We start from the raw sequence: 18,008 nt of genomic DNA, 5'->3' as shown, positions 1-18,008 counted from the left end.
GCCCTGCACAAGATGACTGCTGACATTTTGAGTGGCTGCATCTTCAATTCGCCATAAATGTGTTTTATTTGCTTTACATAAGCGCATTGTTTTTACTATACGCTAACAAACGTCCACGGCGCTATTTATATTAGATAACAGCCGCCATTTTGTAGGCTACACTGCAGTCCCAAAGATTGTCTCCTCTTGTGTTTAGCACTCGGCTATAACGTAAACTACGTGCGTGGTGCGGAAGTTTGCCCTCATCACTTGGTTGCACCGATTGAAATATGGAGGCAGCTCTGGAGCAGCACCTAGAGGACACGTGAGTGTGTTAAAAGCGGGATACAGCGTTATTAGCGACCTGGTCAGCCCTAGCCGCCCTAATGTGGAGGCTATTAGCACAATGACATTGCGTTACATTCATACAGGAAGTGACTGGGTGCAGTAAGAGATCTTAAAACACGTGTATTACTGTTTGAGGCTGGGATCTGGTTAGTTATTGACATACAGAAAGCAGCATAGTTCCATCCAATCCTAACCTAATCACTGTCTGCCCACCGTGTGCACAGTGTATACCATTTACCCAGCTATCAGTGGAGCTATTGTAGGTCTGTTGCAGATAGCCTACTCCCTCTCTATTCTCAGGTCAGCTGATTGCTGTTGCTAAACTGATCAGCTGACATGAGCCATGCAGACAAACTTCCCATTTCCACTTCATTTCAGTGCAGATACACACACTCACTTAACCCCTTAAGACCGCAGGACGTACTATGCCGTCCTTATTTTGGTGGCTCTAAACGCCGCAGGACGGCATAGTACGTCCTGGGCGGTCTTCAGCCCCACGTGGCCGGCGGAACATGGCCGCTGCAGATCGCGGTCGGGGGGCATGCCTGGCCCCCCAGGCAGCCCCCCTGTGCCTGGGGACCGCGGTCTGCAGCTTCCGATCGCAGTGACAGGCTGTCACTGCGATCGGTATTTACCATGTGTCAGCCGATTTGAAATCGGCTGACACATGGAGCCGGCCGCATTCTTCTGCAGCAGATCGCGGTCGGGGGACATGCCTGGCCCCCCAGGCAGCCCCCCTGGGGTCAGTGACCGCGATCTGAACTGTCAGGCTGCAGTCTGATCACACTGACAGGCTGCCATAGCCTGTCAGTGCGATCAGTGTTACTATGTGTCAGCCCATTGGCTGACACATGTAACTGCAGCCATTAGCCCCCTACAGATCGCGGTGGGGGCATGCCTGTACCTCCCAGGCATCCCCCTGTGGCCAATTACCGCGATCTGTAGGAGGTGATCACAGTGACAGCCAGTCACTGTGATCACTGTTAGTATGTGTCAGCCAATGATCTCAGATCACTGGCTGACACATTGTCTCTGCCCCTCTCCTCACCTCACTTCGATCTGAGAGAGAGAGGCAGAGAGATCGTGGTTTTTGCAGCTCCTGTGGAAAAAGAAAGTTTAAATTTTTTTTCAAAGTTTTAAAATTTATATTTTATTTAACCCTTTCAGTGCTGATCACAGCATATTACTGTGATCAACCTGATTAGGGTATTTATTTATTATTATTTTTTTGGATCAAAAAAAAATTATTTCTAATTTTTTTTTATCCTTTGTGTCAGTCGCAGCAACCCAAATCTCCATTACCCTTTCCCCGCTGCCGTGATCACTATACTGTACAGTATATCTGCTGTACAGTACTGTATCAGTGATCACTGTGATCAGAGGGCTCTCTGATCAGACTGACCTTTTTTAGGGTTATTTTTACATATCAAAAAATAACCCTTTCAGTTTTAAAAACTTTTTTGGGTCAAAAAATTATTTCAAATTTTTTTTGACCCTTTGTGTCAGTCGCAGCAACCCAAATCTCCATTACCCTTTCCCCGCTGCCGTGATCACTATACTGTACAGTATATCTGCTGTACAGTACTGTATCAGTGATCACTGTGATCAGAGGGCTCTCTGATCAGACTGACCTTTTTTAGGGTTATTTTTACAGATCAAAAAATAACCCTTTCAGTTTTAAAAACTTTTTTGGGTCAAAAAAATTATTTCTAATTTTTTTTGACCCTTTGTGTCAGTCGCAGCAACCCAAATCTCCCTTAACCCTTTCCCCGCTGCCGTGATCACTAAACTGTACAGTTTATCTGCTGTACAGTACTGTATCAGTGATCACTGTGATCAGAGGGCTCTCTGATCAGACTGACTTTTTTTTAGGGTTATTTTTATAGATCTGAAAATAACCCTTTCAGTGTACTGATTGCAGCTGCCTATACTGTGATCAGTACATTTATATTATTTTTTGAGGGCGGGTAGTAGGTGTTAGGCAGGTAGATAATTAATTACCCACTTTAGTATATAAATTAATTAATTTGTCCCCCTAGAATGGCACGTCGCTACTCAGCCGAGGAGGCGTATGCCATTCTGGCAGGCAGTGATAGTGACACTCTGCAAGACAGTGACACTATCACTGCCTCTGACATTGAGCCTCTGAGTGAGACCTCAAGTGATGGTGCCCCACCACCACTCACAAGAGGACGCTCAGCAAGCCCAATGCCAGGCGGAGACTGGGTGCCTCCAAATATGATGGCCCCAGAAATACCGCCGTTCACTGTTACACCTGGCATCACTGTAACAGTGGACGACTGCGAGCCAATTCGTTTTTTTGAGCTCTTTATGTCAGACGATATGTTTTGAGCTCATGGCTCAGCAAACGAATTTGTTTGCTATGCAGTATCTCTCTGCACATCCGGGGTCCCATCATGGTCGCAGGAATATGTGGAGACCCACGGATGTCGCAGAGATGAAGCGGTTTTGGGCTTTAACCCTAATGATGGGTATTGTAAAAAAGCCCAGTATCAGGTCCTACTGGAGCAAGCAACGTATCCTGGCTACACCTCTTTTCCCTGAGGTTATGTTGAGGGATCGCTACCTGCAACTGCTGCGATTCCTTCATTTTAATGATAACTCGCTGTGTCCCCCTAGAAACGACCCACTGTTTGACAGGCTATATAAAATTCGGCCCTTTATTCAACTCCTGTCAGACAAATTTTCTGAAAATTATGTCCCCGATAAAGATATTTCAATTGACGAGTCCCTTATGAAATTTAAAGGTCGACTGCTATTTAAGCAATATATTCCATCGAAGCGGTCCCGATATGGCGTTAAATTTTATAAATTATGTGAATCCTGTACTGGTTACACATGGGCGTTTCGCATTTACCAGGGGAAGGATAGCCATCTTGACCCACCAGGATGCCCTGATTCTGTGGGTACAAGTGGCAAGATTGTTTGGGATCTAATCCTTCCCTTGTTGAATAAGGGATATAGGCTATGGGTTGACAATTATTATACCAGTATAGAATTATTTAAAAATTTATATTGTTTTGAAACCCTAGCCTGTGGCACAGTGAGGAAGAATCGCAGGGGTTTCCCCCAAGCCCTGGCAAGTGGCAGAAGCAGTAGAGGTTCCTCTTCAGCTCTCCGCCAGGATGAGTTGCTTGCTCTTCGCTTCAGAGATAGGAAAGATGTATACATGCTGTCTACGATGCATGACGAAAGTACAGTGCCAGTGTCTGTGAGAGGTAGCACTGAGCATCTGGAAAAGCCGAAGTGCATTGTAGACTACAGCAAGTTTATGGGGGGAGTAGACTTGGCTGACCAATGCATACAGCCCTATCTGGTGAACCGAAAAACTAGGACCTGGTACAAGAAAATTGCAATCTACGTGAGCCAGATTACAATTTTCAATGCCTATGTCCTCTATACAAAAGAGGTCATAGGTAGGCCCTGCCCTTTCCTCGAATTCACATTAAGCATTTTGTCCCGTATGTTATTTACCCAGCCCCCCAATCCCACTTTGGAATCAGGAGATCTCCAAAGACTTTGTGGCAAACACTTCCCTTCCCGAATCCCATCCACCCCTAGTAAAAAAGCTCCCCAAAAAAAGTGCCGTGTTTGCTACAAGAAAGGAGTCCGAAAGGACTCCAGTTTTTATTGTCCAACCTGCCCATCTCTACCCGCCCTCTGCATAACAGACTGTTTCAAAGTCTACCATACAGAGCTGAATTTCTGAATCACTCTGTATGGGACTTTGGCAGTTTGTTTGCTTGATTTACCTGGATTTCTGACCTCGGCTTGTCCTGACTACGCTTTGTTAGCTGCCTGTACCGACCCATTGGCTTGTTTTACCGACTACTCTGAATTCTGGATTCCCCTGACCTTGGCCTGTCCCTGTTTACGCTAGCCATTCTAAAGTGGCTACACCAAACAACTCAAAATACTACATTTGTAGTACTTGAAATGTGACTTCCCAATAAAAAACTGATCACAGGGTTAATGCTGTGATTAGCACTGAAAGGGTTACAAAAAATAGTTTTTTTTTTTCGTTTTTTTTACTTCTCAAACTTTTCGCACAGTGACTCTCTATGTGATATCAAAGATCTATCTGCCTCTCTCTGCCTTCAGATCAAAGTGTATGTGGGGTACTGTTCTATTCATGTGATATAATAAAAACCTGGAAACATGGTACATGTAGGTACTGTTATATTCAAAAGACAGTGTTAAATCAAAATACTAAGTCTCTAGTGCACTAACTAATATCAGGATTATGACATTTCCAGTGAAAATGCTATTTATCTGATTAAAAAGACAAAAATCAAAGTAGAAATCACTACATGGGCCCAGCATTTCTGTTAAAATGGCTAGACCTAACATCTCAAATTATGCCATTTGTTATACTCTGGGGTGCCTACTTTTGAAAATGGTTTGCCATAACGGTGGGAATGTTATTACCCAGGCTGCCATGCTCTCTCAAAGGCGAGATAGACCCAGAAAATCACTTTGTTAAATTGCCAACTTTGAAAAGGACATCTAATATTTTTGTCCCCATGACTTCCCCCCCAAAACAGAGAATCTAGTACATGGGGGTACTGTTACATTCAGGAGACAATGTTAAATACAAATAGTGAGGCTTTGTTGCAATAACTCATATCAGGAATATGAAATGTCCTGTGAAAATGGAGTTCATGTGCGTGAAAAAGCACAAATAAAGCTATAACCCCTATGTGGGCCCTTCATTTCTGATAAAGTGGTTAGACCAAACATCTTGCAATGCACCATTTCTTATACTCTGGGTTGCCTACTTTTGAAAATGGTATGCCATAATAGTGGAAATGTTATTACCCAGGCTGCCATGCTCTCTCAAATGCGATATAGGCCCAGAAAATCACTTTGCCAAATTTCAATGTAATAAAGCCTAAATGGATAAGCCGTATATATGACCCTGAAACTTTCCAAAACCCCATAAAACCTATACATGGGGGGTACCATGGCGCTCGTGAGACCTCACTGAGCAGAACTAGGAGTGTTTCAGGGCAGTAAACTATATACTAACAATAATATTATCAGTGAAAGTACAGATTTTATGTAAAAAAAAGAAAACACAAAAAAAAAACGCTAACTTTGGCTAGGGTTTGTGCCCAAGTGGCTACTACAAAAGACTGGCCATACCCCATTTTGAATACCCTGGGATGTCTACTTTTTCAAATGGTATGCCATGATGGGGGTAATTTTCATTTCTGGGCTGCCATACGGTCTAAAAGGCAACCTAGGTCACTCAAACCAATCTGTCAAATTTCTATGCAGAAAATAAAATAATGGACAAGTCGTATATTTGACCCTGTAACTTTCCAAAACCCCATAAAACCTATACATGGGGGGTACTGTTTTACTCGTGAGACATTTCTGAATACAAATATGTATGTTTTATTGCAGGAAAACCGAATAGTATTCTGACATTAACAGTTAAATTGCCATGCTGAAATTGAAAAATAACAAGATTTCATAATTTTTTCAAGTTTTTTAGATTTTATTCATATAAAATGGAGTTCCATACATGAATGTTTGATATTAAATGAAAGCCCTGTTTCCCCTGAACAAAATGATATATAATAAGTGTGGGTGCACTTAGTATGAAAGAGGTAAATTATTGTTGAACAGACATATAGTAAAATTCTGTGGTTTGTTTACATTTTTTTTGGATCACAACTTGTACATTTGGCTGCGGTCTTAAGGGGTTAATTGTTAGCAAAAATGATAAATTAAGGCCAACATAGCAAGCTCTGTCTGTAGTGTGTGTGTGTGTGTGTGTGTGTGTGTGTATATATAATTTTTTTTTTTTCTCTCCAAATCAGCCCATTTTCCGTACTCTAGTCTAGTGTATTGACTACGATTTTGTACAACATCAGTGGTGCCTGACCTTATTTCATATTTTACTACCTTGGAAGCCCATTTCCATAAATTGTACCCCTTGTATTAGCAAAATGTTTGTAATTAATATAGTTGCTGTTATTTAAAATGTGTGGTTTTTCTCTGCCCCAGGAGTATGTGTGTGTGTATACAATGCAAATACACACAGATACAGAAGAAAATACTGACACAAATACAGACCTACATATACAAGCCTTGGCAGACCTGCACATACAGATACCTGCACATACAGATGCAAACACTGAGACACATACAGGTCAAACGTTTAGCCACCCTCCAGTTTTCTACCTTTTGGTTGCAGGTGGCTTCTGCTAGCTGGGTCTGTTGGGAGTTAGGGGCTTGCTCAACCCCAAACAGATATATAATTCTAACTTTAGTTCTCCTTTAGGCAAATTCATGTGGGGGGACCTATTGTCCACCTCCCGGCCCCCACCCCTGAGCGGCTGGTGGGGGACCCATTGTCCTTACCCCGGCCCCCACCCCTGAGTGGCAGGTGGGGGCCCTAAATTAAATTACCGCCACCAAGGTGACTAGGTGTCCCCAAGCCCCTATTCACCCCCCACCCAAAAAAATAAACCCCTACCTATCCTCTCACCCTAAAAATTGTGAGGGAGGGGAATAAAAGAACTAAGTACCTGTAAAAAAAAACTTACCATTTGATGTCTTCTTTCTTCTAAAATCTTCATTTTCAGCCCCAAAAAAGGCCAAATAAAAATCCATAATACCCGTCGAACTTGCCAAAAAAATAAATAAATAAACCTGAGCGCAAAAAAATATAATCAGACAAAAAAGTGAAAACTCGACTCCACAGGCTGCTCACTGTTTACTAGTATTGGTACATTTGGCTGAAAGACCAATTTAAGTCTTTCAGCCTTTTGGTAGATAGCTCCCTAATACTGTGGGAATTAGGGAGTTATCTACTAAGTGGCTGCAAGATGTAGCCGCAGCACGAATAGGATCAGAGTTTCATTCACAGGAATGAAATTCCGATACAAACAAAGTCCCGAATTGCGTCCGAACACAAATGGAGAAACTGTTTATTCTGTTAGGATGCAATATAGTAGTTTTGCCGGCGTTCTGTCTAAGTGACAGGACGTGCGGGAACACGGAGGAAAGGTGAGAATTGTGGGAAAATAGCTCTGACCACCGGAAATGAAGCACACTTGAATGATACCCATTTATTATAGCACTTCCATGTAAGGATACCAAATCAGGGAGCTATTGAATATAGAGCTGAAAAAAATCAAAATAAGAGGGGAGAAGAAAATGCCCCTTTCCTAATTCTGATGTTTCAGTTGCTTAATATGCAAGTCCATAATTTGCTATCCTTATGAAAACAAATATGTCCGAAATTTTTTGGCTCAATTTTAATAAGTTTGTGTGCTGCCGAATTCGTAAGCCTCCGAATTCAAACCATCCTTTAATCTGCTCTAATAGTATGAAAACAACCACTGCAGCTTCAAACTGCTAATTTCTGTCTTTGTTGCAGAATGAAACATCCATCAGTTGTTGGAATTTTGTGCACGGATTCACAAGGACTAAATTTGGGGTGTAAGTGTCTGTCCTATGAGTTCAATTGTTTTTTAAATGTCAAATTGTTATGGGAGCAGATTGAAATTAATTGGCTGATTAGAGTATACATTTGAGCTTGTGCCTATTCGCAAATGAAAACTTTTATGACCTTATTACTGTAATCATTTGTTTTTAACCCCTTAGCAAACATTTCACAACAGTGTCATAAAGCTATGTTTAGGCTTTTGTACTCGCTGTATTTAAACACCAATATCTGTTATCCACACATTGTTGTGTTTTTTTTTGTTTTTTTTTTTTATAATTTCAGCAATCATGCTTATTTAGTAAGTAACTTTAGTTTGCTGGAAATTGAATAAAGCCATCACACAAAATACAAAGTAAATGCATTTTGGTATTGGTAAAGTAAAGCTGAACTAATAGCTTTGCTGACATAGATATTTTTTATTTTTGAGTTTGGCTATTTTGTTCATGAAAGTTATTTAGAATTCTCGTATTAATAAATAACCACGTGCAAATATCCAACAGTCATTTCAAGTAACTCTTTCAGGTTATTACTTTATAGAAGTGGTGTGTACTGCAGGCTGAACATTAGCTAGGCTCATGCATGATATGTACTATTGCCATCTCCTCAAGTAGAATCTAGACAAGACTCCTGAGTAGTGATGTACCGAACTGTTCGCCGGCGAATAGTTCCCGGCGCACATAGTGTGTTCGCGTTCGCCACGGCGGGCGAACACATGCGCGGTTCGATCCGCCCCCTATTCGTCATCCTTGAGTAAACTTTGACCCTGTGCCTCACAGTCAGCAGACACATTCCAGCCAATCAGCAGCAGACCCTCCCACCTCCTGTACAGCATCCATTTTAGATTCATTCTGAAGCTGCATTCTTGGATAGAGGAGGGAAAGTGTAGCTGCTGCTCATTTGATAGGGAAATGTATAGTTAGGCTAGTGTATTCAGTGTCCACTACAGTCCTGAAGGACTCATCTGATCTCTGCTGTAAGGACAGCACCCCAAAAAGCACTTTTTAGGGCTAGAAGAGGAGTCTGCTTTTTTTTTCCTGTGTAATGTAATTGCACTTGCCTGCCTGCCAGCTTCTGTGTCAGGCTCACAGTGGATACTGTGCCCACTTGCCCAGTGCCACCACTCATATCTGGTGTCACAATAGCTTGCATTTGAAAACAAAATTTTTTTTTTTCACTGTAATAGATTGAATAGCAGTTAGTTGTCTGCAAGCGTCTGTGTGTCAGGCCTACAGCGTGTACTCTGCCAACCTCTGCCATTGCACAGTGCCACTCATCTGGTGTCCCAATAGCGTGCATTTAAAACCAAAAAACTTTTTCCACTGTTATAGATTGAATAGCAGTTAGTTGTCTTGAAGCGGGTGTCTGGCCTACAGCGTGTACTCTGCCAACCTCTGCCAGTGCACATTGCCACTCATATCTGGTGTCCCAATAGCGTGCATTTAAAACCAAAAAACTTTTTTTCACTGTTATAGATTGAATAGCAGTTAGTTGTCTTCAAGCGGGTGTCAGGCCAACAGCGTGTACTCTGCCAACCTCTGCCACTGCACAGTGCCACTCATATCTGGTCTCACAGTAGCTTGCACGCATAGTACCACTAATCCCCCCCCAAAAATGACAGGCAGAGGCAGGCCACCCCGCAGGGGCCGTCGTGGTCCTGTGATTCCCTTTTGCCCTAGAATAATGCCCAATTTTAAGAGGCCACGTACCCTGAACTTGAAAAGTTCTGAGGACATAGTTGACTGGCTAACACAGGACACCCAATCTTCCACAGCTTCCGCTCGGAACCTTGACGCACCATCCTCCTCCAGCTTAGCTTCGGGCACCTCTCAAGATACCACTCACCCGCCTGCCGCCACCACCAACACTAGCACCACAGCCACTTCACTTTATCTGTCAGAGGAGTTATTTACACATCCGTTTTAAGAAATGAGTGATGCGCAACCATTATTGCCAGAGGATGTAGATAACAGGGATATGTCTCAGTCAGGCAGCATTACACACATGGATGTACGGTGTGATGATGATGATGTTGTACCCGCTGCTGCTTCCTTTGCTGAGTTGTCAGATACAAGTGAAGCGGTTGATGATGACGATGCGTCCATGGATGTCACGTGGGTGCCCGCTCGGCAAGAAGAACAGGGCGAAAGTTCAGATGGGGAGACGGAGGAGACGAGTTGGAAGCAGGGGGAGGTCGTCGCAAGGAGCTAGTGGCACAGTCAGACAGCATGCATCGGCACCCGGGGTCAGCCCGACAGCATGCCAATCAACGCATGCTGTGTCCACCACCAGAATGCCGTCATTGCAGAGCTCAGCAGTGTGGCATTTTTTTTGTGTGTCTGCCTCTAACAACAGCGATGCCATTTGCAACCTGTGCCAAAAGAAACTGAGTCGTGGGAAGTCCAACACCCACCTAGGTACAACTGCTTTGCGTAGGCACATGATCGCACATTACAAACGCCTATGGGATCAACACATGAGTACAAGCAGCACACAAACTCAAAGCCGCCATCCTCCTCCTGGTCCAGCATCTTCAGCCACGTCAACCACTGCTGTCCTCCTTGCCCCCTCTCAACCATCCGCTACTCCGTCTCTCGCCTTGAGCAGTTCCCGCTCATCTGGTCAGGGCAGGTATATCACCTACACTGCGCATTGGGTAAACCTGCTGACGGCTGCCAAGCATGGAATGCGTGGCTCTGCAGAGGAGTTGGTGACAACGCCACGACTTGCAGGCAGGCCTGCTGCCACCTCCTCTACTCCTCCTACTCCATCCTCTTCCATAACCTCCTCGGCTGAGTCCTCTTCTGCTGCTGCGTCTTGCTCCACATCAACGGCACCCCCCCAGCTCCCCAGGTACTATTCCACATCCCGGATACGGCAGTGTCACGCCGTCTTGGGTTTGACTTGCTTGAAAGCAGAGAGTCACACCGGACAAGCACTCCTGTCTGCCCTGAACGTACAGGTGGAAAAGTGGCTGACTCCGCAGCAACTGGATATCGGCAAAGTGGTTTGTGACAACGGAACAAATTTTTTGGCGTCATTGAAGTTGGCCAAGTTGACACATGTGCCGTGCGTGGCACATGCGTGTAATCTGATCGTACGCTTTGTGCATAAGTACACAGGCTTACAGGACGTCCTGAAACAGGCCAGAAAGGTGTGTGGCCATTTCAGGCGTTCCTACACGGCCATGGCGCACTTTGCAGATATCCAGTGGCGAAACAACATGCCAGTGAGGCGCTTGATTTGCGACAGCCCGACACGTTGGAATTCACTCCTAATGTTCGACCGCCTGCTCCAACAAGAAAAAGCCGTTAATGAATATTTGTATGACCGGGGTGCTAGGACAGCCTCGGGGGAGCTGGGAATTTTTTTGCCACGTTACTGGACGCTCATGCGCAATGCCTGTAGGCTCATGCATCATTTTGAGGAGGTGACAAACCTAGTCAGTCGCACCGAAGGCACCATCAGCGACATCATACCATTTGTTTTCTTCCTGGATCGTGCCCTGCAAAGGGCGCTGGATCAGGCCGTAGATGAGCGTGAAGAGGAAGAGTTGTGGTCACCATCACCACCAGAAACAGCCTTATCAGCATCGCTTGTTGGACCTGCGGCAACGCTGGAAGAGGAATCAGAGGAGGAATGTGGCTTTGAGGAGGAGGAGGAAGACCAACCACAACAGGCATCCCAGGGTGCTCGTTGTCACCTATCTGGTACCCGTGGTGTTGTACGTGGCTGGGGGGAAGAACATACCTTCATTGAGATCACTGAGGAGGAGGAACGGGAAATGAGTAGCTCGGCATTCCAACCTTGTGCAAATGGGGTCTTTCATGCTGTCGTGCCTGTTGAGGGACCCTCGTATAAAAAGGCTGAAGGAGAACGACCTGTACTGGGTGTCCACGCTACTAGACCCCCGGTATAAGCAGAAAGTGGTTGAAATGTTACCAAATTACAATAAGTCGGAAAGGATGCAGCATTTGCTAAATAGATTAAAAAGTATGCTTTACACAGCGTATAAGGGTGATGTCACAGCACAACGGGAATCTAACAGGGGAAGAGGTGAAGGTAATCCTTCTCCTCCCACAACCACACCGGCAAGGACAGGACGCTTTAAAGACGTGTTGTTGATGGAGGACATGCAGAGCTTTTTAAGTCCTACGCATCGCCACAGCCCTTCGAGATCCACCCTCAGAGAACGACTTGACCGACAGGTAGCAGACTACCTCGCCTTAACTGCAGATATCGACACTCTGAGGAGCGATGAACCCCTTGACTACTGGGTGTGCAGGCTTGACCTGTGGCCTGAGCTATCCCAATTTGCGATAGAACTTCTGGCCTGCCCCGCTTCAAGTGTCCTGTCAGAAAGGACCTTCAGTGCAGCAGGAGGTATTGTCACTGAGAAGAGAAGTTGCCTAGGTCAAAAAAGTCTAGATTACTTCACCTTTATTAAGATGAATGAGGGATGGATCCCGAAGGGACTGACAGTGGGCGATACATTCGACTAACAAAGGCCTGATGTGATGAGCTGCCTTGGGCTAAAAATGGTGACCCTATGTAGGAGGAACAGTCCATATTCTGCTCTGTGTCGGTGTGTATCAGGGTCTCTGAGGACAGGTCAATCCATATCTGCCAAGTGACCCTATGTAGGGGGAACAGTCCCTATTCTGCTCTGTCAGTGTGTATCAGGGTCTCTGAGGATAGGTGTCAATCCATATGTCAAGGTGTCAATATGTCATATGTCAGGTGTCAATCCATATCCATGTTAGGTGATTTATGCCCTTTATGGATTAAAACCAGACATCAACTGTGTAATTTTCCATGGGAGTTTTGCCATGGATCCCCCTCCGGCATGCCACAGTCCAGGTGTTAGTCCCCTTGAAACAACTTTTCCATCACTATTGTGGACAGAGTCCCTGTGGGTTTTAAAATTCGCCTGCCCATTAAAGTCTATGGCGGTTCGCAGAAGTTCGCGAACCGAAAATTTTATGTTCGCGACATCACTACTCCTGAGTAGCAGGTGTGCTATTGATATAGAAATGACCTGTGCTGATAACACATGATTTGTTAGCAGTCCGATTAACACTTGTAATTCTTTAGGCAGAGGGAGCCTATCAGATGAGCATGCTGGTGTGATCTCCATTCTTCCTCAGCAGGCAGCAAAACTTACTTTGGACCCCACAGATGTGCCGGTTGTATGTTTGGAATCGGACAGCGGGTGAGGAATTTTAACCTATAAATTTCAAATTCTGTAAAAACTCACTCCTGCTCTTTGTTGCATATATTTATGCATTTTAAATTGGTCCCTGAATGTATTTCCATCAGTGCTTTAAATTCAACAGATTTCTAACTAGTTAGTGTTATATTCATTTAGCAATAGCAAGGTTTTACAGAGCTAATTTTGCTTACTAATAATGGAGTATTTAAGTGTTAAGATTGTAACTGGATTCTTAAAAGGGTTCATTCAAAATATTCACTCCTGACTATTTTGCAGCAAATCCCTACCCACGTTGGACGTTCCATGTCATCCTCCACAAAGAGGGCTTTAATGCCTTTAGGCATTTGATTTGAACAGGATTAAATATCTGCTCACACCAGGGTTACTCCAACACAATATTTTGTTTCCCCTAGGTTGATATATGCAGCGCCAAGAGTGCAGTAGCTCAGCCATAGGGCTTTAAAGGAACCACCATCTAGCCACCCCCTTGTCTCCATAAATATAGTGAAATCTTACTTGTATTCAAGTCTGCAGCTGATGGCTCTGCCCCTGAACTGCTTGTCTGCTGACATAATCAAAAGTGGTGGTCTGAGCCAATCACAATGCTTCCCCATAGGATTGGCTGAGACTGTCAAGGAGGCTGATCAGATCAGAGCACAGCCAGCACAAGTCAAACACAGCCCTGGCCAATCAGCATCTCCTTGTAGAGATCAATTGAATCAATGCATCTCTATGAGGAAAGTTCAGTGTCTACATACAGAGGGTGAAGACACTGAATGGCAGTGCTGCTTACTGTGCAGAATTGCCCCAGGTAGCACCTCTAGCCGCCATCCGAAGAGTAGCCCTAGGCTGTAATGTAAACACTGCATTTTCTCTGAAGACAATGTTTACAGCAAAAAGCCTGAAGGTAATGATTCTACTCACCAGAACAAATGCAATAAGCTGTAGTTTTTCTGGTGACTGTAGTGTCCCTGTAAGTTAGTTCAAATTCTATTTTTTTTCTCTGTGTTCCACCATAATTCAAAGGGATCCTATAGTGCCAGAAAAACAAAACAATTTTCCTGGCACTATAGATTGCTAAGGAGCCCCCTCCCTCCCATGGAGCTGAAGAGGTTAAAACCCCTTCAGTCACTTACCTGAATTCAGCGCCCGTGTCAATCGGTGCTGAGTCAGGTTCCGCCTACACTCCTCCCCAATGGCCGTGCTTGCCACTGAGGGAAGACAGAGCTGCAACGTTGTACATTGCAGTACTAGGTGCAAAAGGGACACAGCACCTAGATTACTTCAATGAGCTGAAGTGGTCTGGGTGCCTACAGTGTTTCTCTTTAGGTGCTCCCCATACAAACTATATATTGTTTAAAGAATAGAAAAGGATTTATTTTAAGATTGTATATGTATACATAGCACAGCATTATTAGGACAACTCCAGGCAGATTTTTATTTTTAAAACAATCACTGTTTAGTAGATTTACTCCCAATGAATACAGGCATGTATTTATTGGGGGTATACCAGGAAAAAAGCTTTTACCTGAGAAGCCTCTGTGCATGTCTGAACTGAGGTATGTGGAGACACTGTCTTGTCTGAATACGCTGGTCATACCTCCCTGGCTGTTCCATAATTTATTTATAAAAACGCACAGTCCTCGTAGAAGTAAACCCTTTTCTAATTTGGGGTAAAATTTGAGTAGTAAAGAAAGATAAAGGATAGTATAAGCCCACTGTCTAAATTACAAGTTTAAAATTTGCCTCTTAAGGGGTTAAATGATAGCCACCTTTCAAATATGGTAATTCATATTCTCCCACTTGTTTGTTGGGGTTAAATACACAATAGCCAACAAGTAGTAACTATGTGAACACTGCACTGCAACTACAATAGTGGAGGTTGTATCAGGCGCTGGTGCACTTTCTCCCCGTTTGTGGGAGAAACTGCACCAGCGCCTGATACAACCTCCACTATCACGACCCATGTGACAAAGGTGGGGGGGGGCGAGCCGCCTTGGGCACACAACGCACCCAAGCCACGGCTGCTCTGGCTGACAGCCCACCCAGGCCAATGGACGCCCGGAGTACTCCTCCTCCTCCACATCTTAAGAAGACCGCCCTCCGCTGGCAGTGACAAACCACCACGGCCTTCCGTAGCACCCGAAGAGGGACGGACACAGCCTCCCTGAGCACCCGAGTCTGTGGGGAGAAGATGCCGACCTGCCACAAGGCCCGGAATTGGCAAGTGGCCTCTGCAAACCCATGCTGCATCTTTGCCCTAGCGGACCCCAACATACGTGCCATCACATTGACCAGCATGGGATTAGGCTGACTGTGGAATTCAACCCTGCCGGCTGAAACACGTTGTACTTTTAGAGAGCACTACACACAGCAGGGGCGAGGTGCACTTTCACACTCCCAAGCTATTAATCCAAGTCTTTGCATGGACTCTGCCCCAATCACTCATTTTTGCCTTGGTCTGCTTCCCCATGCCTAGCACAGATCCGAACAATCAACAGTGGATGTTGGGTTTGGGGAACTGGCATGTTAAAGAACTCTATCTTACAGGGCAATCACGACAGGGAGTGTGGGGTATCGGTGGCCTAACCGCAATGCTTAAATGTTTTCCTTATCTGTCTAGCATGCAGTGTTAAAACCACCATCAAGCCCGGGCCCCTCATGCCTCCATAAATATAGTACAAATGTTACTGTATTCAAGCCTGAAGCTGTAACTCTGCATGCTGTTAGACTCCGAAAAGCAAGCCGTGTGCTGACATAATCAGAAGTGGTAGCCTGATCCAATCACAGTGCTTCTCCATAGGATTGGCTGAGACTGACAAGGAGGCAGATCAGGGGCAGAGCCAGCATGATTCAAACACAGCCCTGGCCAATCAGCATCTCCTCATAGAGATTAATTGAACGAATGACTCTCTATGAGGAAAGTTCAGTGTCTGCATGCAGAGGGAGGAGATACTGAATGTTTGGATGCATTTTAGGCAGCCATGACCCAGGAAGGATCTCTAGCAGCTATCTGAGGAGTGGCCAGTGAAGTTATCGCTAGGCTGTAATGTAAACACTGCATTTTCTCTGAAAAGACAGTGCTTACAGCAAAAAGCCTGAAGGTAATGATTCTACTCACCAGAACAAATTCAATAAGCTGTAGTTGTTCTGGTGACTATAGTGTCCCTTTAATATTCGCCTAGTTAATCAGATGTTATGCTCCCCATTTTACTAGTCTGCCTGGCATTTAATACACCTGTTTATTCCTGTGTTCATAACACGCATAGTCAGTTGATTATAGCCTGCTCTTTACCACGTCGTTTTTTCTCCCCACTGACTATTTCTCCTTCTACTGATTATATAATAGAAAAATGTACAGTTTATTTGAAAGCCATGTCAATGTTTCTCTTGTCTGACTATAATATGCTTGTGATTGCTGTTTGGCTCGGCAAGCTTGTTGTTACTCCATGCACAACAAAAATAAAGAGTGACAACAACAACAAAAAAAAAAGTTGCAGATCTGCATAGATATTTTGTGAAATGTATAAACCAGACATACATTAGTATTCAACACATATTTTTACATTTCTGTTTAATAGATGAAGAAGGGAAGTCTTAGTAGGTAAACAAAATGCAGTACATTGGCATTTTTTTATTCCCTGACAGTAGGGGAGATAAAGTGCATTGAAAAATGCAAATCATGTCCTTCCCCACCCCCTTTGGTTCATATAACCAAGATATCCTAGCGGTCCCCTTCTCTTTCAGTGCTTTGGTAAATACTTGCTAATCTGTCAAACTGTGAGTGAAGCTGTGCCATGCAGTTACAAATATTTAATCCACTAGTTGTTCCCATTAACATATACACATGGATTTCATGCTGCCACTTATGAAATTAAGTCTGATTTTCAAATTGTATACCAAAGTAGCCAACATTAAAACAAGGCAGTCTTGGATTTTTTTTTTGTTTGGCTATTTTGTCACACTTTGAAATTCACACTATGGGTGGAACAAGAAGTTTACAGTTTGTACTTGATTTTTGATACCTGTATCTGATACTGCAACCTGACATTCACAGCAAAAGCAACCAACCCTTTAAAATGTTGTGTTAAATTATTCCTGTTTTTGACTTTTTTTTTTTTTATTCTTGCAGAACCATCATGATTCAAAAACATGACCACTTGACTGTTGCAGTTCACAAAATGTCATCTTAACGGCTTTGAGGAACAGAAGAGAAGTTTTAATACTTGTTTTATTTCATATTTTTTGTAACGGCCCATTTTGGTGAACTGGATTTTGTGCAATTGAGTTTCAATGTCACTGTCATGTTGCTGTTGGAAACACATCCTTTATCAAAGGAGAGAAGCGTTGCTTCACACATTATGGATTTAACATTAGAAGTGGTAAATTAATCTGGTATACATATATTTTCCATAAGTACTCATGACTCCTTTTACAAGGCTTGTGATTTACACAATAAACGAACTTACTGAAAATGTCACTGTTTGAGTACTTAATTGGATTGGTAAATAGGCTGTGCACGCGGCCTAAGGAGCCACTATGCCAGGTAGCACTTGCTATGGGGATAAGAAAATGCATAGATACTTTTAAAGGGACTCTATAGTCGCCAAAACAACTTTAGCTTAATGAAGAAATTTTAATATAGAGAGAACCCCTATTCCCCTGAAGTTTCACTGGTCAATATTTGCCACTTCTGAGTTAAATCACATTTGATTTTGTCTATGTAGCCCTAGGCACAACTAGCCTGCATGAAAAAAGTGGTTTCTTTTTCAATCCGATATTAACTAGCTTATTCTTAATTGTATCTCCTGCTCTGTAAATTGAACTTTACACACACAGGCGGCTCCTGCAAGGTCTGGCAATCTATTAACAGTGCAGGAGGTAAGAAATTAAACAGAATTTGAAATAAAAGGAAGTGTAAACATTAGCTCACACTTTTCAGGAAGGCTGCGCAAGTCACATGCAGGGAGTTGTAACAAGGGCTGTAGA

General features: G+C 43.8%; 1 protein-coding gene across 1 annotated transcript; it reads left to right on the top strand.

Moving 5' to 3' along the window:
- Positions 1 to 201: 201 nt before the first annotated feature.
- LAMTOR5 (late endosomal/lysosomal adaptor, MAPK and MTOR activator 5) lies at positions 202 to 17,499 on the top strand. Its single transcript, XM_063444380.1, has 4 exons — positions 202 to 304; positions 7,742 to 7,803; positions 12,902 to 13,019; positions 17,152 to 17,499. The coding sequence occupies exons 1-4, from the start codon at positions 270 to 272 to the stop codon at positions 17,210 to 17,212; spliced, it is 276 nt and encodes a 91-aa protein (XP_063300450.1). The 5' UTR covers positions 202 to 269; the 3' UTR covers positions 17,213 to 17,499.
- Positions 17,500 to 18,008: the final 509 nt, after the last annotated feature.

Source organism: Pelobates fuscus, chromosome 1 (genome assembly GCF_036172605.1).
Source record: "Pelobates fuscus isolate aPelFus1 chromosome 1, aPelFus1.pri, whole genome shotgun sequence".
NCBI lineage: Eukaryota > Metazoa > Chordata > Amphibia > Anura > Pelobatidae > Pelobates > Pelobates fuscus.
This window is presented reverse-complemented; position numbering and strand designations above follow the sequence as displayed.

What these genes read in the sequence shown, in the direction of transcription:
- LAMTOR5 (XM_063444380.1), top strand. Translation starts at nt 270, where the DNA reads ATGGAGGCAGCTCTGGAGCAGCACCTAGAGGACAC. An exon ending in GAGCAGCACCTAGAGGACAC is followed by an intron (nt 305 to 7,741) that starts GTGAGTGTGTTA and finishes TCTTTGTTGCAG; the next exon opens with AATGAAACATCCATCAGTTG. An exon ending in TGTTTGGAATCGGACAGCGG is followed by an intron (nt 13,020 to 17,151) that starts GTGAGGAATTTT and finishes TTATTCTTGCAG; the next exon opens with AACCATCATGATTCAAAAAC.